This window comes from Rhipicephalus microplus, chromosome 1 (genome assembly GCF_043290135.1).
Source record: "Rhipicephalus microplus isolate Deutch F79 chromosome 1, USDA_Rmic, whole genome shotgun sequence".
Taxonomy (NCBI): Eukaryota; Metazoa; Arthropoda; class Arachnida; order Ixodida; family Ixodidae; genus Rhipicephalus; species Rhipicephalus microplus.
Genome location: NC_134700.1, coordinates 93,923,711 through 93,946,875, shown reverse-complemented (window position 1 = coordinate 93,946,875; position 23,165 = coordinate 93,923,711). Strand labels below are relative to the sequence as shown.

Here is a 23,165-nt window from a genome sequence, read left to right as displayed (position 1 = left end):
TTCCTTCGAATGACAAGCAGACAGTCCCCAAAGACCAACAGCATTTGTGGGTCACGTCAACAACACCCTGTACGGATCGAAATTCCGATGTGCCGTGGTTCCTGCTGAAGTCAACGTAGTGGGGGAAATCAGTGCCTTTCCTGAGAGTGGCTCAAACGTCACCATTCTTGCAACAAAACTAGCAACAAACCTTAAAATTGAGCCGTTGACCAAACCACCTTTGATCCTCGTCGGCGGAAACTTCATTGTACCTGAAGGATCTGCCTTTTTAAAAGTTACCATTGGACCACTATCTGCAATTGTCGAAGCAGCCATCCTTGAACGGAACGCCCTTCCTTTTATTCTAGGCGAAGATTGGTTTTACGCAGCTCAAGCCGAACTCCACTTCAGACTTCCCAAGTTACCTGTCATTTGCCAGCCATCTACCAACGTCGTTGTGCAGTGCAAAGAAGAACTACTGCCAAGGATGTCAAATGCAGTAATTTTGACGCGTCTGCATTTTCACGTTTTGACCTCTTGCGGTCAACAGCCGAGCCTCTCCGACTCGAGTGCCTGACGAGAACAAACCCCTGTGGATCCAGCTCAACAAAACTGTCCTAGTTCATCTCCAAACATCATGTTCCACGAGCCAACTCCAGACAAGCTCATCTAGCCCATTGACTTCAGAAGTGCCACGTTCATCGCCGCTCCAGAACACTCCTATTTCGAAAACGCTACCCCTTTTTAAACCTTTCCGCACGAGCGAGTCCTCACAGCACAGCTACAGAAAGTTGCTTGGACTGCATCCTAGCGAAGCGTGTGGCACGGACCTTGCCACCGACTATTCGCCGTCTGAGAATGACGACAAAATGGACACTGTAGCTGCTCCCCACTCTAAGTGTGACATAAAAAGTGCGCAAGGAAACAAAGTATTCGCACAGGTGATGACATCAGATGATCTTCCGCCAGTGCCCCAGACTGCAGAGATGACCTGCCACGTGTCCGTCACATTCCCAAAGATATTGAAGCCTTTAAAGGTCTGCGAAAAGCAATTTAACGGAATCAATGTTGCGCACCTTAGCAAACATGCTGCAGTGCTGTCAAACTGTTGCGCGATGCCGATAGTGGCTAAGCCAACGCTTGCCCTTGTGCGTATAACACCAGAAAACCGGAAAACTAGAAACAGCAAAAAACGAGAAACCTTCATGGCTGATGCTCCTTAATGTTAGTGCGAACACTCTTGAACATAATATTTACATCTTTTTGGATAATTTTCATTATGCTATGCAGCGTACAAAAGTTAGCACTCGTAGACTACATGCACAAGCGTAGTAACAAAGAGTGTGCTAGGGCTTCGTAGCCCTGGCTGAGCTACCCCATAAAGTGTTCGCCGAGTATACGTATACATAATAATTTCTTAGCAGGAGCACCCTAATGAGTGCTCCTGTTAGAAAACAAGGAGACTGAGAAAATAGAGCTGATTGCAGTGGGTTTTACAAAGGAGCTGGCTAACATGACCGCCATGTCAGTCCTTCAAAGACACTCTTAGATAGCTTGACATCGAGCTTCATAGGATCATTAGATAGCTTCACATGGTAGCTGGTTTCTGTTGAGTAAAGTTGTTTGCATAAAAAAAGTGATAAGCTGTTCATTGTGCATTTCTGATACGAGAGACCCTAATTGTCTTTCAGTGACAAGTAATATTGACAGCAAAATAAGTGAGCAGAAAACAGTCAGTGCAATGAAAACCACGTGCGTACTATAATGCCTAGCATGCATCAAACTCACAAAAATAACCGTTAGGTTTTCATATTTTGCATGGTATAAGCACAATAGGGTCAACTTTTCTAGTACATTACACCGTGTGTGTCTCATAGTCAGCAATCATACTATTCAATTGACGAAGCACTACAAAAACCTAAGAATTGAAAATGCAAAGTCACTGGAAAAAACCTTTTTATTATAATTCGCATAGGTCTTTATCGTACACCATATATTTCTCCGGCCCACAAAGTAAGTGGAATGCGAAAAAGCAAAGGGATTCAATCTTGTGCACTTCTCCCGCTTTGGCCCAGAGTTCGCAGCCTGGAACAATATGGCGAGTTGTGTTAAACGCCATTTTGAGCAGGTCCTTATAAGTCAGGCACTTTGAAATTTCTCGAAAAAGCTTACCGTTATTCCTGTGTGGAACTCTGAGTACTTCGCAGTTGTTGTACTCCGTGAAGGCGACAGGATACTCCACGAATTTCTCCCGTGCTATCGCGCAAAACAGAAAAAAAAGACATTTTCAAGTTTTCCACATGAAAGGAATGTGGGCTGACTTGCTCTAATCTCACTATAACCGCAAGCACGCATTTTCGTGAGCTCTTATTTTGGCAGCTGTCACATGGTCTCTTTGAAAATGCCTGTTAGTTTCAGTCACATATAAATGCGGCGTTCACTATAGTGTGACAAAAAGTGTCTTGCACGAAATCTAAGGAAAATATTTGGAAAGAAAAAATAGGTACTAGGCAATTACTGCTTAGGTGACGTCATTTGGTTCATTCTGAACATGATTCTCGTTCAGGGAAAACAAAACGTCTATTAATACAAAGGTGCGTTATGCCGTGGTTCAACAAGACTTCAGGGACGTATTTCCTTCGCAGAAATGGCGTGAAAAATTTGTGCCAACAGATGTCCAAAGAAAATATTCTGTAACTGGTAGAAACACCAACGTCTCTGGGTCCGCGAGAACAGAGGACAATCACGCACGCTAGAGGGTTAGCAAACACACCTTTCATATTTAACACTTTTCTCGCATGGTACTCTTGGTCGACGGGGTGGCGTCGCTCTCTGGAAGTGGTAAAGTGAAGTAACGCATCACGATCATGGCCGGAGTGATTATATTCTGCATTTCATTGCTGGTACGAGACTGTCTAATGCAGCGCATTTGTGATTAGAAAAGCCTCGTTTTGTTAACGCCTGAACTCAACGCGAGGCGGGGCCCTTAGCCTAAGTGTTGGCCTTACTCGTAGCATTCATGCCACAAAAAATTACAGCCTATTAACGGAGTGAATAATGATAAGTGGGGCGAAGCGTTCGTCCTTCCGTTCGTCTTTGCGAGCGTCTGTGCGTTCATATGTGTGTCCGTCCGTCAGTGGAGGCGTCCATACGTCCGCGCGTTCGTCCGTAGTGCGTCTGTCCATGCTTCTGCGCGTCTATCTGTCTGCCTGTCCGTCCATCCGTCCGTCCGTTCATCCGTCTGTTTGTCTGTCTGTCTGTTCGTGACGTGAACGAAGGGAGCAGACTTCAGGTCAAAGATGAAACTTCTTATTCAGGCCGAACTTGTGGCCATGCAAAAGGAAAGTCAGATTACAGCAAGACCCTGGCACTGATAGTTCCGAACAGACCGTCGGCCATCAATCGATTAACCGACTAGCGGTGATGCGCGTCGGCTTTTGCACACGTTCCGTCGAATATTTTAGCGTTATTGCTAGTGGCCACTTAGGTTCCAAAATAATCTCTAATATTTGCGAAGTGGGCGTAATCTTAACAAAGCGATCTACTACAGCCTCGAAGCTTCTTGAACACCGTAGGCACGGTTAGCACTGAACAAGTGTAGCAGGGCGATAGCAAACTTGAAGAAAGGATGTGTCAATATCCTCACTCAGTTGTAGTTTGAATGTACTTCTATGAGACAGTCCATTCTATTATACTGCTTGGGAGATGGTGCCGCATACGCCCGATGCGAGACACGGTTAAACTAAGAAGAGCTTTGCTCCCAAAAAAGCACACTAGCTCTGCGACGCACACATTCCCAGCTTGACAACACCACGTTCTCTGCTTATTCCCACTACTATAAAAATCTCAGCTGGGCTACTGAGCACACACGAGGCGTATTGCGTTCCTTTCTCGTGTAGCCGGGGTGTTCAATAACTTTTTAGGATGCCGCGGGATGGCGACTTTAGCCCCAATTCTGTATCTATTCCATCAGTGACACTCTTTTGGCTGCCCCACCTTCTTTTGAAGACGGTAGTATTTCTTGGGATGCTTCAACACAAAAAGTTTGGCCTGTCTGTTTGTTGGTGTCTGTCTGACAAATGATCCAGCCACCCGGTTTAGAGGAAAATAAATAAAAAGAAGAGACAGGAAGGTTAACCTAGAAGAACTGGTTTGCTACTCTGTACAGGGGTGGGGAAATGAGGATCAGAAAAAGGATGGACATAGAGAGATATAAAATAAATTAGGAAAAAAAAATTGCCCGCAGCTTCCCTCGGGGGAACACTGAGGAGGATGCGGAGCATATAATTGGTTAACGGGGTGTTAAAGTGCGACTTACTTGGGTCGATGGCTAAATTGGTTAACGTGGTTGTGAAATGGGGTGTTAAATTGCGACTTACTTGGGTCGATGGCTAAATTGGTTAACGTGGTTGTAGGAGGGGGTGTTAAATGAGTGAACACGTACACACGTATGCGAAAGGGCGGCGCTGGTCGAAGGGACGTCGATCATTGTGTTTGTGGATTCGTTGGAATTCATTCCACCGCGACCTTGGACGTCGACGCGCCGTACAAACCAACCGACGAGCGGCAACTGAGCGAGCGAGCGCCGACCTTGAGTATATATACAGCACGACGGCGCATGCACTGTCAGCTGTTGAATGTTCTCAAAGCGCGACGCCACATGCGCGTCCACTGGAGAATCAGGAGAATTGTAGATGTCGAACGCGGTGTGTAGAGGAGGAAGGGTGCACAGATGGTGGAGGAGTGAAGCGCGCGGTGTGTAGAGGAGGAAGGGATGCACAGATGGTGGAAGAGTGGGCGACGGCGCGACGGCGCATGCGCGCGCGTCAGCTGTCGAATGTTCGAGAAGCGGTGCGGACGGCGCGGACAGCGCACTACAAGGCGCGAGTATAAGATGCTCCGCATCTAATACACATGCACACATATGCAGGATGTTCCAATCATAGTCGTTTGGAGAGGTTGGTTGAACGCAAGAATCGCAGGAGCGCCTTCACAGCCTTCTTCTGCGACATAAAGTTCTGCCGGTAGCGCAAGATTCTTTCTTTCGAAAGAGTCAGGTTGTGCAGTTCGTCTAGTGCATTGCAGAGTGACTGTCTCTGCGAGCAGTATTGTGGGCATTCGCACAGAATATGCCAAGTTGTTTTGTACTGCCACATTGGTCACATGCAGCAGTGTCAGCCGTTTCTGTGCGCAACGCCTACGCATTTGTAAACGCGACACCCAACCATAACCTGCACAGCATAGTAGCGTCTCGTCGGTGGAGTTCTGGAAGGATTCGAAGACTGAGAGTTTGGCCTAAGGTACATATTCGTGCATGGGTGAAATGTGACTCGTTTCATTGCGACGTGGTTTGCTTGTGAGCAAGCATGCGGAGTTTCCGTCCAGCGTATGTTCTGGAGAGTGGTGTTGTTATTTGATTGCTTTCATTATGGGCAGAACGGGTAGCTCGATTGGCTCGTTCATTGCGAATCATTCCAAAATGACTTGGAAGCACTTTAAAGGATATTTCATGTCCTTTCTCAAATAATTAGTGCGTATTTTCTGCAATCTCAAACACCAGTTGTTCGTACGGGCCGCGGCGTAAAGGTGATAGAAGGGATTTCAGTGCTGCCTTAGACTCTCTGAAAATTGTCCATTTTTGAGGCTGTTCATCAGTAATGAAATGTAATGTGCCACGAAGAGCAGTGAGCTCCACTCCCGTCATGTCGTAAGCTGGGATGTCTTGATTTTGCACGTTGTGGCGTTTATTAATATCACAAAAGATGCCGTTGAACTGTTGTGTAAAACAGAGCTGTCGATGTATACGTTTATACTGCCTTGGTACGTCGCCACTAACAAAACAGAGCAAGCTGCTTCAGAGCAGGTGAGGACATATCTGCTTTTTTTTCTGGATGCAGGCATAGTTAGCCAGATGTTAGCCTGGGTCAGACAACCAGGAGGAGTCGAAGGCCTGGCGGCGGGTGTGAAGCATATTGGCAAACAGTCACGATACAATAATACCGTCTGGCAAAAGGATGAACGTGGCCTGTCTGCTGTTAAAAAGGCCAGGTAGTGGCAGGCTTTAGCACTGCACTGGGTGACATTACCCAAGTCTTCCCTGCAAAGAACTTCAGCAGATTACAGATGTATATTAACCATGTTTTCATGTAGCAGACGTGATCACTCTATGATAGGTTTTTGTCAATTATGACGCCCAAAAACTTGTGTGATCGAACGTATGGTACAGTTTGACCATTGATGCTTACGGTGCAGTTATTCATAGGCTTGCGTGTAAAAGCTACTAGGGCGCATTTCTCGAAAGAAATTTTCAAGCCTTGATTTCACAGGTAAGGTAATGTTTCAGTGTCAGCTTTTTGAATTCTCGCTCGCAACTGCGGGCGTGTTACAGGCGATGCCCAAATGCAGATATCATCTGCGTACATTGATAGCCTGACTGTGCTTGGCAGATGTGCAGAAAGAGCCATTAGCGTAAGATTGAACCCCACAAGGCTGAGTACGCCACCCTGGGGGGCGCCATGGTGGCTATAATGTGGAGAGGTTTGACCGTCTTCAGTGCTCACAAAGAAGGATCACATTGACAGATAACTACGTATCCAGCGATACATCTGACCACCTACCACTACATCTTCGAGAGTGGTAAGGACTGCTTCATGCGTAATGCTGTCATACGCCCCTTTGACGTCTAGGAACAAAGATGCGCAAAGGCGCTTACTGCCTTTCTCGTGCTGGACTTAAGTGACCAGGTTGACTGCGTTGTCAATCGATGATTGACCACGCCGAAACCCTGCCATTGAATCTGGGTTGATGTTGTTGCTCTCCAAGTACCACTCAAAGTGTCCTAGGATCATCCTCTCCATAACTTTGCCTACACAACTGGCCAATGCGATCGGACGGTAGGATGAGAGCTCCAACGGTGACTTGCCTGGATTCAGAAGTGGGAATAGGTGACTTGTCTTCCAGCTTCTCGGGAGCGTTCTATCTTGCCAGGATTTGTTACACAACTCCAGGAGCAGGATTCTCGAGCTCTCAGTCAGACGACACAGGGCCTTATAGGAAATTCTATCGGGCGCTGGTGCCGAGGTGCATCAACACAAAGCTAGTGCTGCTCTGAATTCAAGGATGGAAAAATGCAATTCCATGTGGGAATCCAGTGTTTTTGGACAGCTGGTCGAGGGCAATATGCCACTGGGCACTACGAGTGGCCCAGATAATCTGGAACAAAAGTCTTCTTCCACGTCAATGTCGCGTCTCTGTTCAGAAAGTGCGAGAGCCCTGAATGGTGAACACTTAGTGGGTTTTGTGCGGAGACATCGTACAATCTTCCACAATTGTGATAAATGTTTGCTTGGGGGAAGCGACTCACACAAAGCAGTGCAACGTTTTGACAGCAAGTTTATCTATCCGGCGTTGAATCTTCTGTTTACGTCGAGTGATCCGTAAGTGTTCCATTGCCTTCGTGCGACAACATCTTCGTTCAGCACGCCGTATTGTTGCTCGAAGTCGTTGTAATCGATGTCAAATTCAGCAACTTTAGAAGAGCACGTGAAAGTGCTCGTAGTGTCGTGTATTGTGCTTTCATGATCTCTTCTATGTTGAGGGATCTTTTTGTTTGACATTGCTCTTCTATGCGAGACTGAAATTTCTATCAGTTCACTCTTTGAATGCTATCGCGTATCTTATCATGAGACAAACCCAGTTCAGCCCATGCCGAACCCCCCCCCCCCCCCCACCTTGATCTGGTGTCTGCGGTCACATTTGTGAGCATTGTCTATCACAAAACTGGCAGATACTGCGTACAGTGGAAATCGATGATATGCGAAGCACGAATGAGGACAGTATATGTGTCGCTTCAAAATCGGCACATCGTCACGAGATGAACGGATGTAGTGCACAGAAAACACAAGTAGACATGTTATGAGCACTCACGTGTCCAAATAAGATGCAAGTATGTTGTTATTAGTCGCGTAACAACGTCACCACTAACATTTGAAATACCACCAGCAGCAGTGGTAGGCATATAAATTTTGCCGTATATGATTTCCACCTCATGATTATTCTGTTTGCGCCTGACATTTGTGTGAGTTGTTCATTCGTGTCAAGTAATACCAAGTTTGGCACCTATGAAGCTAGCCAAACGGCCACGAGCGCAGCCTGTAGTCATGTTTTACATGACAAGTATGTCATAATTATCATATTTGAACGCGTAACTTACCTTCATCGTCAATTCGCTTTACTTAATAGCGGATTCGGTATATGTGAAAGTAACAAAATGGCTGTTCTTACATATGTTCTTACATGACACGCATTTCATGCTTATCATCTTTCATGCTTAGCACCAGTGACATACCATCGTCATTCATTCACGCCACATAATACCAAATTTGGTATAGGTGAAGCTAGCAAAACAGCCACGAGCGCACGATGCGAGCAGCCTTTAGTCATGTTTCACAGGACACGTATGTCATTATTATAAGTTTTGAACTTGTCATTTACCTTGATCGTCCGTTTGCGTGTCGTAATACAAAATTCGGTATTTATGAAGCTAGGGAAACGGCTGCGAGCGCATCGCGAGCGTGGTATGTATTCTTGTTCTTACATGACACGCGTGTTCTGACCATCATGTTTGCACTTGTCATATATCTTCGTCATCCAAACATGTTACGTGCTACCAAATTTGGTGCATGTAAAGCTACCGAAACGACAGCGAGCGCATGATGAGCGTGGCGCGTAGTCGGGACTTACATGGCATGCAAGTCATGGGTGCTACGTGAGGGCATGTCACTTATGTTCCCCCTGCAGTCATGTTATACTATACCAGTTCCGCAATACGTCATGTGAACGGAACTGCCGCAAGAGCAGTATCATTATGACATTTCTGTCATGACATTCTTGTCATGCATGTCAAAATTTCGCTGTTATGACTTGTCCCTTATTTTCATTATATAGTCATGTCATGCCATGCAAAATTTGGTATACATTCCACCATAAAAACGGCCAAGAGAGCTACTGTTCGCCGACGCATATATATATATATATATATATATATATATATATATATATATATATATATATATATATATATATATATATATATATATATATATATATATATATATATATATATATATATATATATATATATATATATATATATATATATATATATATATATATATATATATATATATATATATATATTGCAACAACGTAGTGAAAACGTCTTCAACTACGCGCATCGAATGCAACGTACCATCGGTGGCAATAAGAATTGGCATCGTCAGGCCTATCAAGTGCTATCTACACTGCCGCATTCCGTCTGATTCGTACCTCAGCCACTGCACTTGTGAAGAGCCACGAACTAGATGAGGAGTCAGACACAGGCAGTTCTGCCAATTAGACGGCGCTCTTCGTGATAAACTGTCGACATGAATGACACATCTGAATAACATTACGGATTGCCACACGGCAGATCTCGCGAGTGCTGTCATCTACTAGCTCGGTGTGGATACCGTGTTTTGATCGAAGATTGCGTTCCATCGCCCCACAAGGCTCGCAACGCTGGTAAGCGCCATACGTGTGACGTAGATTACTATGTGCATACGAAAGCGGCGCTGCTGTAGTCAGTATCGCCTTTCAATGCACCATTCAAACGGAAGTACAAATGACCATATGGGTGCTCATGTTACCCCATGGCCCATATCTAGGTTGTCTAAAGCTTTCATACGTACTGCAGAAACATGCGCTGGAAAGGAATGTCAGACACCCAAAGTTATTCTTTGCTTCTAAATTAAACCTAACACACATTTCAGCTGCTAGTTGACATGTCAACATGTGTGTATAATAAATCAACACCTCTATCTGTGTGCTATTTTAGTTGACGCTTGGCATCAAAATTGGAAAGAATCACATACGAAGTGACTGCACAATCTTATATGCATTGAGTGCGTCGGGATTGTAGAGTGTGAATCATACGCAGGCATGAAAACGAGGAACATTAATATTGGGTGAACCATCGAGTGATTATAACTACATCAAAAGACACGAATGTGCTCTGCAGACTACAGATCCCCCCCCCCCCCCGCCCTTGCCTGTTAGGATGTCATAAGCACCTCAGCAGCATAGTACTGGAAAGCAAGATGGCGGAATGTGGCAGCGTGTGGTAACCGCACACAGTCGAAATTGGCAGCTCAACCTCGCAAGCGCTTTCGGGCCATTTCAGCTGCCCAACAAATGCTCAAGCTTGAGCTGGGTCTACATTGCAGTGTTTTGGTTGATTTCTCTGAATTACTTCTGAAAATTTTCTGAAGAGACTTACCTCTACATTATTAGGCTAATATAATTTCGAATTTCCCTAATTTATATTAAATGCGAAGCATTTCTTTGCGTACTGCAAGCACTTTTGAAGTCTATCTATATATCTATCTATCTATCTATCTATCTATCTATCTATCTATCTATCTATCTATCTATCTATCTATCTATCTATCTATCTATCTATCTATCTATCTATCTATCTATCTATCTATCTATCTATCTATCTATCTATCTATCTATCTATCTATCTATCTATCTATCTATCTATCTATCTATCTATCTATCTATCTATCTATCTATCTATCTATCTATCTATCTATCTATCTATCTATCTATCTATCTATCTATCTATCTATCTATCTATCTATCTATCTATCTATCTATTCGATAACGTCTGGGTGCTGTCGGGATCACATCCTTAACTTAGCGGAACCAAACTTAGTATGCAGGGTTAAATGGATCACGATCATGACGCGCTGGTCAAGACATAAATAAAGGGACGATCCCACCACGTCGTCAAACACTTCCGGCCAGGCAGCTGCACATACCGGTGGGTGGGTATGTACCACTAGTATGCAACAGGTGATTGGCACTCGATATCTACCCAACAATGGCGAGAACACGCATATGCTATTTTAACGCGTGAGCGTTAAGAAAAAGCTGACATCGACAGCACTGACCCGTAAAAGCAAAGAATAAAGGCCAAGGTCCCAGCAGGAATCAAATCTAAGCATTCTACGTGACAATGATGCATTCTACCACACAGCTATGCCAGGTCTCGGAAGTACTTTTCAAATAGACCCTTGTGTTCGTGAACCGTCCAATTTGGTTGCTGTGCTTGCTATTTAATTTTATATACTCTAGATATGTGCTCCTATGATACAGCTGGCATGTCTGCTTAATGTTAATTGTCATTAGGTGCCGTGCGCTGAATTTTATTTGTTTAGCAGTTCCCAGAGCTGCGATTCTCGCGAGTTCCAGCGCTTCATATCAGCTTAACGTTTCTGGTGTTTCCCATACTCATGTTGCTGTTGGCGTCACTCTTTTCTCTCAAACAACTGGCTATGTAAGCACCTGTTACTTCGACTTATGTCTGGGCGTGCAACATATATGCATATGGTTAGCATACTTTCATAACGTGTTGTTAAAGAAAAAAAATACGACACGTTCACATTCCTTGTGCATACTTCGGGTAACATTGGTTGTCAAGATGCATGAGATCTGTTGAATTTTTTTGCATCGACACTAAATTTATTTTGAATACAGTTCTGAGCGTCTTGACCTAATAATGAACTGATCACTTTGAACAACAATTGTTACTTCGAAAATAAGAAACCCTGCATCCAGGATTCGATACAGAATTTAAAGCTCTTGCTTCCCACTGATCATCATCATCATTATTATCAGCCGGATTACGCCCACTGCAGGCCAAAGGACTCTCTCATGTATCACCAATCAATCCGGTCCTGCCGCTGTGTTATACCTGCAAGTTTCTTAATCTGCTCTGCCCGCACAATTTTCTATTCTCCTCTTCAGGCATTTGTTTTCTCTAGAAATTCAGTCAGTTACCTTCATTGACCAGCGGTTGTCTTGCTGGCGGGTTACGTGCCCAGACCATGTCTATTTCTTCTTGATGTCAACTACGATATCCTTAACCCTGGTTTGTTCTCTGACCCACTCTGATCTCTTCCTTACTCTTAAGGTCACATCTATCATCCTCATTTTCATTATTCGCTGCATCGAGCGTAACTCAAGTGCAACCCTCTTTGTCAGCTTCCAGGTTTCTGCTTAGTAGGTAAGTGCTGGTAAGATACAGTTGTTACGTACCTTCCTCATGAAGGATGGTGGTAGACTACCATTGATGATTTCAGAATGTTTGCCGAAATCGCTCCACCTTATCCTCTAGTTATTTCGCTCTCACATTTTACCTCCATGACTACTTCCTGTCCTAAGTAGACATAGTTCTTTGGAATGGCTTAGTGTTTAAAATGGCTAAGTAATAATGGTTGTTGGCGTATAGTGGATAAGGTCTTAGTGTTTATTGTAAGACAAGTATCCGGAATGTTAAAAGAGACACTCTTGAGTTATATAGCTTACACGGGGAAGTGGAAGTCTGGATGACGTCAGGAACAGGATACCCTTCAGTGGCTCGAACCCATGCGTATGCTGTTCTGTTGCTCCTGCGAAATCAAGAAACATAGCAGGCATTCGCGAAACATTGTGAAAACACCTGCAACGAATAATCAGCTATACCATCTGTGCACATGTTTCTAAAGTGCAGTCCACTGGCGGGAACGGTGGTTCCCCAATCACTGGCGCTAAATACAGAAACAATAACATCTAATATGTTGCAGTACTGTTTTAGCGATGACCTAACACTGTCAGAGAACAAACGTAATCATAGAGAAAGGTTCAACTATCGAATACATAGCAATGATAATTTATTGGTCTTATATTGTTGTGTAAAATACATTTTTATTCTGCCATACCAATAACGAGATTGTTACGCCTTCCATCGAATGCTTCTCTATACTTGACTAAGATGTCGGAAATAGAAAGCGAGCACATGCATATGAGTACTTGCGTGTATTAGGCACTATCGTCTACCATTCAAAAAGGTCACTACTATTTCTTTCATGTGGTCAGTACCTATCTTTGATCTGCAAATAAATAATCATGTGCCACAATGTGGCTGGAGAAAACTCAACGGCGCAGTTGTGATTCATTATCCTAGATGATGGTGTGCTTTTTTAAAGGCTCACTGTTGAATGCCAGCTGCCTTAAATCTCGTGTCATTGTATCTCACTCTACACATAGTATTTCACTCTTTTTTGGCCTGTTTATCTCTTATCTTCATTTTCAGTCCTCTCAGTTACAAGGCAGAAAAAATATTTGCCGCCTTGGCTACTTTTCATTTGATATGTTGTATGTGCCTTCTACTAATAATTTTTGAAAGCTCGCATAAAAACCCAGCTATAAAAAGAGACAAGACTTCAGATATTTTACTGGTGCAATTTTGGTCAAGCACCAGTGCATAGAACTATCGTGTCATATTTTTGTAGTCATAAAATTGAATTGAAACACGTAAAAAAACGAAACGTGTCATGGTATGTCCTACTGTAATTCTTACTTTGCAAGGGTAAATGGATCGATGTCTCCAACGGCATTGACGGTGTACTGGTCCTCTTCGTTTACAGAAAGCAGTTCATTGTAAACGCATTTCTTTTCATTGTAATATGGCTCGTACTCGTATGACCTCATGTAGAGATAGTACTTTCCGGGCACTTTTAGCGCCTGGAAAAAAGGGAGATAAAAAAAAAACAGGTTACGCTTGCACGGTTTGTGAAACAAACTTTTTACGGGACGAGATATTGGGCATATCATGAGCGGCACCAGCTAACTAGTGAGAAGAAGGGCACCGAATTCCAAGCCTGGTCAGCTCCGCGCTGGTTTTTTATACAAGAACAAGGACTGCTGCACATATATAGTAGGAGTAAAAAAGGATGTGGTGTGCTGGATTGAATATTAGAATTGAACATATATATCGAAATACGCACGAAGCGTAGTAAGACAGAGAACGTAACAATCACATCTATATGTTATACACAGTCTTATTTTGAAAAGCAACACACTACGAGGCTAGGGAGGGGACGCCGTGGAAGAAGACCTTCATATTAGTCATTTAACTAGATTGTAGTATTTATCATATAAATGAGCAGAAAGCATTTACAGTAGGTAAAAATATCATGCGATGTGTGGTGCCAGCTGGCAGAAAAAAGCTTCGAACTCGCCGTCATGGCCACGAGCTGCTCTGGTAAACACCTCAGGTTTACATGCACATAAATACATTATAAAGATCAACGCGATAGCTTATCAATAAAGCATCAGCGGCGTTTCACGAAAGTTTTATGTTTGGTCCTTACCAGCACAAAGCTTTCATTCGCGCCACTTTTTTTTCCGGATTCATGATAAATACTAAATACTGTGAAAACACTACAAATAACCTCCCTGTACCCTTTTTAGCTTGATACACATTTGGTTTTGGGTCAAGCTTAACAAGATGAGATTCTGACAGTGAATAACAGCTGAACCTCATTGAATTGCAAAAACAAGATAACATTCAACAGATCTTGAAGTAATATGTTGGCTCGGAACATCTTATTCGATAAAAAAATTATGCTACGTAGTGAACGTGGTAACAGATGCATGAAGTTATGATAAATCGGTACTGTCACTAAGACGAAAACAGCCTTTCTGGAAGTTGGCGATTCGTAATTTCAGAAGGACTCAACAAAACAACATGGACGATAAGCCAGGAACACCCAGTGCTAACTTCCAAATGAATCTAATCTGCCACTACATCTGATAGTGTGCTCACGGTATACATTGCGTATGCGTGAACGTAGAAGCTATAAAGAGTGCTATGCGTACAGGATGTATAAAAAAGTAACGATCCGCATGATGCTGCCGCCAAGAAGACAGGCTGATTGTCGGCAAGAGCCAGTGATGATGAACACACTTGTCGCCTATTTCCACTAATCATGATCAGCACACAACAAAGCACAAAAACACAAGAAATGACACTTGGGTTTCAGAGTTTTTTTTTTTTTACGCTGGTCGTGATAAGTATGTTCGAACTAGCCCAATTTACTATTTTATATATTTTCACAATCGCCTCAGACTCTGTGAGTTTTGTCAAGTGAAACGATTGCACGAAAGGTAAAGGAAAGTAGAGAGCCACAAGTGCGACAAGGAATTAAAAAAAAAGCTCCGCTGCCATTTTTTACTTGGCGTTCACGTAGCCAGTCACTGAGGCATCACAAGTTGCCCACTATTTTGCTTTGCCGCGAGAAAGCGTTAGGCTGTATACCACACGGTCGACACACCAAACGAACTTGTTTTAATGCTGCTTAGTGTACTTCTCGGGCGGTACGGCATCGGGACTCGTCAGCTTGCATAGCTTCCCGAGCTTGTTAAGAGCTGAAAACATAATCTTAATCCTTTCGTTCTGGGCAATCTTTTTCACGTTACGGGATATCCCGTCTATGTAGGGACACACCTATTTTGGTGAGCTTGCGGGAAGCGCCATCAGCTACCTGGTTTGGCGCAGAGGATCGCGCTTCTATTGATATTCGCTCCGCGAGAGCCACCGCAACGTGTTTGGGATATTCTGCCCAAAATGAACGTTCAGTCTGCTGATCAAAATTTGAGCCCAACACGTGGCAGCTAGATTTTCTCAGGGCATTATTAAGGCATAAACTAACCATCGTCCACTTAACAAGCTTGGAATTTGCGGGCGTATACGGCAAAGTGATATGTTGGCTGGTGGCTCCTATGAGAAACATGTGTAACTATTCTAAATGGTTAGTCTAAGGTCAAGGGAGCGAATGGGACCGTTCATCGACAGATCACGTGTAACGCGAAAGGCAACTAGGCATTTTTAAAGTGTGCCTAACTCTATCCTTGCTTCTAAAACAAAATATTCTGATGGCAGTCAATAAAAGTAAATAGGTCATCAGCCTATCTAAATTTCTTCAAAAGTGTGGTGCTTTGCACTTGAAGTAAATTGTCGTGAAACAAATATTCGGATCGCAGTCAATAAAAAAAAAATAGGTCATCAGCGTATCTAAATTTCTTAAAAAGTGTGGTGCTTTGCACCTGAAGTGAAATTTCATGTTTTCATCGGGATAAAATCAAGTCGCTAAGAATAGGAGCTACGCAGGAGCTAATACAAATACACCCCTTTCGTAAAAAGGATTGGCGATCCCAGGTGCAATACAGTATGGTCCCCTCTCTCGTAAAGAGTAAAGTGATTCCTTAACATTGATGGAAAACTCCAGGAATCCACCGTACAAATTAGATTATAAGAAATTGATTACTGTGTCCAGACTGTTAGCAAGAAATTAGTTACTAACAGGTAAAATACCCAGCCCATTTTTTATATACACGTCCAAAGGCTTTTGCCGAGCATCATTCTCTTAAACACTCGCCCTTAGGGACAGTGTTCTTGTGTGGTTTGGCTCTGAAGAGCACTTCAAGGTTATCCCGCGTGCGGTTGTGAACAGCCTTGGCTGGTTTTTATAGATCAACCCGTTTTCCAGGGCACTTTGCTGCCGTTTTAACCTTTGCCATCGACACACCTGTATGACAGTTCAAAGTAGAGTTGACAGCTACGAAAGCCTTGGCGTTCATATATGAAGGAGAAACCACTGCGAAATTTTTTCATTGTTTAGCTGCAACAACACACAGCAACTCGTCAACCAGGATAGAAGCCAAGCAGTTAACCGAAATCTTCGCTTTCACTTGTTTCAACTTTTGCAGTACTTTGACACCTTCCGAGACGCCGCGGCCTACCTGTGTTCCGTGTGGCAGGCATTTGACCACAGAGCCTCGTCGGGACTTTCAATTGCTTGGCCTGCATGCAGACGTACTGCCGGTGCACTGTCACTTTTTGTGTAATAACAAAACGATAAATATCCCATTTTACTCCCATGATAAATGCATCATGTTGGGATAACGTCATGTGGGTTTCTAGTGTGGGCTTCTTTTTTTACACTAGACTGTTGAACACTACATTTGAATTTCTATGATTCAGTAAGGTATATTGAAGTGTTGAGCAACCCCGAGAAATACGCTAAGAAATTTTGGGCATGACATCCTTATCATCGCACAGTGAAGTGCACATCATTCTGTAATACCGACGTCTGTGGTATATCGTGAATGCTAACAGTACGTCAAACTTTAAGTGCCCTTTATACTCCAGTTTAGTTGATGTAGCAGGTGAGCTCACAATAAAAACGCAGCTACTACACCTACAAAAACATGTCAAACCACCTCGTACCTAAGGGCTTAATGCCGGCAAATTGACAGTTTTGCTGCAAAGGCGAGTCAATGATCGTGATAGCAATAAATGAGAAAGTCACGCGCAGAATGGAAACCAGATCAAAACGTGCCCCTCGTTTCTCACGCACAAATAACGCACGAAACGTACCCACAGGTACATATGCACGCAAATAAGCTTCTCAGTTTTTCCTTCAGTGTCTCAGTTGTTACATCACCCTTTTCGCAAACGGAGAGTGTGCAACAATTGCAGCGACATTTGTACACCCGGCAACTACAATAGAATTGTTCTACGTAAGGCCTGAGGCCTGCCAAGACGTACGATCCTCACCTCCTCGCCACCGCGAGATAAGGGCACGCGATGGAGTGGCGCTACAATTTTCTAAGCAGAGCAAAGTACGATGTGGCGACGCACGGTCGTTGTGCCATCTTGCTGGTAGTGCTGAAAACACATGCCCCCCGAATGCCCCTCAGCAGGTGTAAGTGGTAGATATATATAGCTTGCCGTTTGAACGATGAAGGACCTGCTCCTCAGTAGCGCAGTGGTTAACACCTCGTATTCACGGATCAGAGGGGCCAAGTTTGACTACGCGGGGCAAAGTCTTTCTTGGGGAACTTGGACGCAAAAATTTTGGTCTCTCTGTGTGTACATTTGTCTGTTTGTCCGCCCAAACAATATCTCCAACGGCCAAAATCAAACCCCATCCGCAGTGCCCACCAATATTGCACAAGTTTGAGCCTTCACACTTGTGCAATTGTCAGTTAAAAACAATCATTGCACGTATCAGAGGCACAATAACAATACATCAATATTCTTTATATGTGCCTTTGTACTAGAGGAGGCAAACATAAGTTATTATAAGGACCGGAGCGTTTACCACGCTGCGTTGACAATGCAACGCTATGCACAAAAAGGCAAGTGTTTCCAACGCTTTGCTAAAACGACACGGTGGTGGCACCTGCCCTGGGCTTTGCGTTCTACACCTAATCACCTCCGAGACAGGCGCGCACGCTTTCCTTCGTTTTCGAAGATAACTGCCAGATAGCGCTCGTGTCTCACGTGCCTCGATGAGCTAGTTTCGCTTCGCTGCACGGATCGAGGCACTTTTACACAGCGCTTTCAGAATACAATTCAGCGATTTTTTCGCACAGAACACCAAATAAACGTTTTATTCACTCTCTCCAGTCACAAGACTATCGTCTTCGACGAACATTCAGTTCAGATACAGGAACATTTTTTTCTTGCATATATATATATATATATATATATATATATATATATATATATATATATATATATATATATAGGCATACATACACGGTGAGTGACTCAGACGCCGGCGGCAAAACTCATCCAAGAATATCCATATAATTGCTATTGCAATAAAATTGCTCCGAAGATAATTACTCGCTGAATGATTTGCATGGAACCACTTTCTATAAGGCGTGTGTTGTGCCCGGGGTATACGGGTATGGGCCACACGCGTTTGGCAGAGAGTTCATTGACGTATACGATGGCATTTTCACGTTATGCATGCCATGTTCAGACAGTCGTAAGCGTAAAACCCTCTTATCCTCGCACAGACAACCAGACAGACAGACAGACAGACAGACAGACAGACAGACAGACAGACAGACAGACAGACAGACAGACAGACAGACAGACAGACAGACAAACAGACAGACAGACAGACAGACAGAGAGGCTGGTGGGCAGGCCGGTGGGCAGGCCGGTGGGTAGGCAGGCCGGCAGGCAGGCCGAGATGGGAGAAAAGCGTTGTTCTATCACAAACACGATTAGCGGTTCATCACACAAGTAACGTAACATGTTTCTCGCGCACCTTTGAAAAACCGTTCTCTCAATCCCGTGTGGTGCATACCCGCAGGTCACCGCCTATGGTATGAGGGTAGGTGCCACAGGTGTTTGAAAGTGTACCAAGAACGATGACAGAACCTCTTGGGCACCTTAACAGGATAGCATTCGGGAACCCTTGTCGCAGTAGTCTCTCTAACAGCGAATGCAGAGTGGGAAACATTCTCATGAACGCAAAAGATAATCTTGATGATTCAGGCTGCACTCGAACCCATCTATCACAGAATTATGGTTGCACTCGTAACGGCTTAGAGAAAACACATGTCGGCTCAACATCATTGGTGTTTCTCATGTTGACCACCTGAATTTATAAAAGTTCACTAAATATTGGAGGAAAACTCGTATTATTCAACAAGCTATAGTGAAGTGCTTCTCGATTCCGTAAAAGTGCGAAGATGTTCGCTACTCGTGATATGCATATAATCGTGCAATAGCATCCCGTTCACATCGAAAAAAAAGGGCGGGGGGGGGGTAAGTATAGGCGCGCGCCCGCAGCTGTAATTATGGGGGGAGTGAGAGTGGAGAAACAACACCTTCCGGCGCGTGTACACCACCACGGACGTCGCGGACAACGCTGGATTTCTGACAAAGCCCGACTAATAAATACATTCGCATTAAAAAAAAGCATGGTCGATCCCTTCATCCTAGGAATCGGTAAAGCATGAAAGTAAAATGGCTCCTTACAGAAGCCATTTGAAGTTTACTGTGCATTGATATAAGAGCTTGCGCAACGTCTATCGGTGCTTGACAGCAATAGTAACACTTATGGCATCCATTTTGACGTTTTGCCGTATATCTACATACCAACGAGGGACGTCCATCACTAATGACTAAACAAAACCTTGTGGTCCTATATGCTTGTGGTAGACGTTGTAGTTAACGGTGAAAGTGGAACCAGTAAAAGCTATGTGATTGCCAGAAGAATATGACTGATTGAATGCCGAATTTGGGCTACATTCGCCTTCACGTGGCATGTTGGAGTCATTGAACACTAGTGCCCGACCAGACAAAAACGCAACGCACGTCGTGTCTTACGGCCTGAACGGTAGACTTTAGCCAGACAAAGCTGGCAGGTGTCGAAGACATATTTTTGCTATGGATGAATGGTATGAGGGATGCTGACGCTTGGAATGAGGTCACCATCTGGGGGTGTGCCGGGGAGTGTGAAGGCGTTTACAAATGGCGCTTCTATAGGAAACGCGTTGGAATTGTGCCCAATGGTATGGCCTCTTAGAAACAACGGTTTTAAGGAACTCATTGTGGATGCCACAGTCATTATGCATTACAGACCTTTACCAAGAACGTTTTGAGCAGTAATAGGAACAGAAAACATATATTAACGCCTTCAAAGTATGCCGCTGTAGTGTAGTATATAACAATAAATAAAAAAAAGTGATGCAGTGGATAGTGTATCCGGCCTCTTCTGTCGCGGAGCCAGAAGTCAAGGCTTGGACTACGACGGAAACTCTGTGCTTTGTCTTCTGATAGTGCACACCTTTCGGCGTTACTTCCATGACGGAAATACTTCGCTGAAATCTCGTTGTACCTCGGCATAAAATATTTTCGTGTTAAAAACTGATGCCTGTGCTTTGACGTGAATTTTTAGTTTACGTTTAAGAGCAGGGTACCCTATTGGTGCCAAAGTAAATGGTATGCATGGTAATCACCTGATATTTGAAAAAAATACTCAATGTACAAAAATACACGATTAAACAACGTATCTCCAAGTACCGAAAAATTACTGTGTAGGCAGCTTCTGGGTGACTGTTTCACATGAGTTCAATTCACTTAGAGTCTGACTCGGTCGTCTTTAATTGAACCTATTCCCTGCAACGAGAAGCTCGCACCTCACAATTAGAACAATCTGTGTGTATAAAATTTCTGTGAATTCCAGCCTTCCTGTCTACTGGCAGTGTAAAATTGACTCTTAAAAATACAACAAACACAATCATAGTTTGGTGAAGTCTGTGTGAACCGAGAATTTGTGTGTTTGCACTGATTTATAGGTAGCTCAGCAGAGAAGGCTCTGCATAACAAAACAGCTCTGCAAGACATTAAAAAAAATTTATTTCTATTAGTCATGAATGCTAAAGCGTTGCCTATTGCTGGGGCAGTTTTAAATGAATGCTTGATTAGTGATTGAAAGCAATGAAGTGATAAACGAATGAAACCAAATATGTAGAATAACAGAGAGCTGAGATAGTTGGTACGTATTCGAATAAAAAAAAAACAGGGCCTGCAAACAGAGATAGAGGAAGAAAGCCAGGACACCACAAAGGGCATTTGAGGTGTCCTGACTTTATACTTCTGTTTACGTTTGCACGTCCTGTCCTTTTAGAATAATATATAGGTCTGCTAAACCCGATGCTTGCTCTGCTTACCTTCCAGGCGTCTTGGTATTCTGCATATTCTGGCTTCCGTTCAATTTGTGATAGGCTCACGGAAAAAGCCGCTGTTAGCAACAAACAAAACATCAAAACATGGCCGCTTGTTCCTGTGTGAGCCTTCATAGTTTGCGGTTTTTCGCGACCACCCCTAAAACAGAAGAAAAAAAAATATGCACTCATCCTCAGCCATACTGATCAGTGGTCGGAAAACGCGAAGACTTTCGATGTGTAGTGGTGCCAGGAGAAAACAAGAAGACACAAAGTGCATGTGCCAGTGTGCATCATGTTTCAATGCAAAAAGACTTCTTTTTAATACAACAGAGTAACAGCACAAGAACTGATGCTGCTCGACAGTCTTCAAAAAGCACACAGCAAAGTTATTTGTGACGTATTATCAGGAAGATGCCGCTAAAGATTCAACCAAGATGCAGGCACGGAAAACTTACGGCACGGGTTTGTCTACACTTTGAAGTAGTTTATATTCTACTCGTGCTGTGTAGCCACCTACGGTTAAACTGTAATATTACAGCTTCGAAAATACGAAGCAAATGCTTGTGAAGAATCTCGCTTTTGAGTGATTTAAGGGCCTATGGTGGTATCACGTGGATGGTGAAATGTGCATTAAAAATTAGGAACGTTCTACTTTATTAGTTAAGCTTTAATTCATTAGTTCAACGTCGTAAGTCTTCAGTTACAACGTAGGATGAAGAAATTTCTTGCAGTGAATGTGCCATTATAGCGGACACTTAATTAAGCATACGGCGTACTACTAAACGTACTGTACAACATACTATTAGTGACAAAAGCAGATCATTGTGTACACATGTTTGTCTTATTTGGATTAATGCCAGAATGATCGAGAAACGATGGTGCATTGTGCAAAACATTGCTACAATTCCCGTTGTCTTCGATAAAAGGTTTCTCCTTAAGCAACTCTAAAACGACGTTAGCCTCGATACTGAAAAAAAGAGAAGATAATAGAGTAGAGTCGGCAGCTCATTTCCATATGGACGTCTCTTTTCTTCTTTATCATGTAACCAATTAGAATGCACTTTAGACATCCCTCTACTGCCCTAACCTTATTACGACCTGATTCAACAAAAGTAAACGAATACAGTACACTGAAACCTCGAATCTTGTGGAGCAGAATATTCGAAGCAATATTTTTTTAAAAATCACCATACATTGTTAGGAGTGTGCTAGGAACATGACACTAGTTATGGTCAATGGGCATATTTATGCTATAAACCATACCATATATTTATAAAAGGTGTCATTATCCCAAAAACGAGCCATTAGAGAGATGACAAAATCAGACTGCGCTCACCGCTTTGTCGAAATCCAGGCAACAGACCTACTAGCAAGACGTCTGTGAGATATATGCAGTCTTCCCACACAATGCTGATACGTAGCGAATCTACTCGAGTATGGTTTCAAAAATACAGGAAATAAAAATGGGAGAACATGTTCGCGGAAATGACTCCAAGAGCTAGTTCCTGGAGCCAGAAGAACCGGTAGCCGCAAGCATGAGGCAACCGTCAGTCGATCAGAATGCCTCGTACAGAGCGAAATACAGATAATGCACTGCGGCACACACAAGCTCCTCTTGATGGTTACGTGCTTTGAAGCAGCAATAGCGTAGGCTACAAAGGAGGAAAGAATAGGGGATGTGGTTTATGCAATTGAGTATTTTCGAATTGATCGAGAGAACACATCCGTTCTTCCTGCACCTAGAGTGAGAAATGTGTGAGCGTCATGTACGGCAAAAAAATA

General features: G+C 43.5%; 1 protein-coding gene across 1 annotated transcript; it reads right to left on the bottom strand.

The window, feature by feature from the left end:
• Nucleotides 1-1,918: 1,918 nt before the first annotated feature.
• On the bottom strand, nt 1,919-22,817 carry LOC119178318 (uncharacterized). Its single transcript, XM_037429505.2, has 6 exons — nt 22,720-22,817; nt 21,387-21,540; nt 13,424-13,587; nt 12,391-12,473; nt 2,152-2,235; nt 1,919-2,064 (listed from the first exon to the last, which is right to left on the bottom strand). The coding sequence occupies exons 2-6, from the start codon at nt 21,513-21,515 to the stop codon at nt 1,940-1,942; spliced, it is 585 nt and encodes a 194-aa protein (XP_037285402.1). The 5' UTR covers nt 21,516-21,540; nt 22,720-22,817; the 3' UTR covers nt 1,919-1,939.
• Nucleotides 22,818-23,165: the final 348 nt, after the last annotated feature.

What these genes read in the sequence shown, in the direction of transcription:
- LOC119178318 (XM_037429505.2), bottom strand. Translation starts at nt 21,515, where the DNA reads ATGAAGGCTCACACAGGAACAAGCGGCCATGTTTTGATGTTTTGTTTG. An exon ending in AATACCAAGACGCCTGGAAG is followed by an intron (nt 13,588 to 21,386) that starts GTAAGCAGAGCA and finishes CCTTTTTTCCAG; the next exon opens with GCGCTAAAAGTGCCCGGAAA. An exon ending in GATCCATTTACCCTTGCAAA is followed by an intron (nt 12,474 to 13,423) that starts GTAAGAATTACA and finishes TTGATTTCGCAG; the next exon opens with GAGCAACAGAACAGCATACG.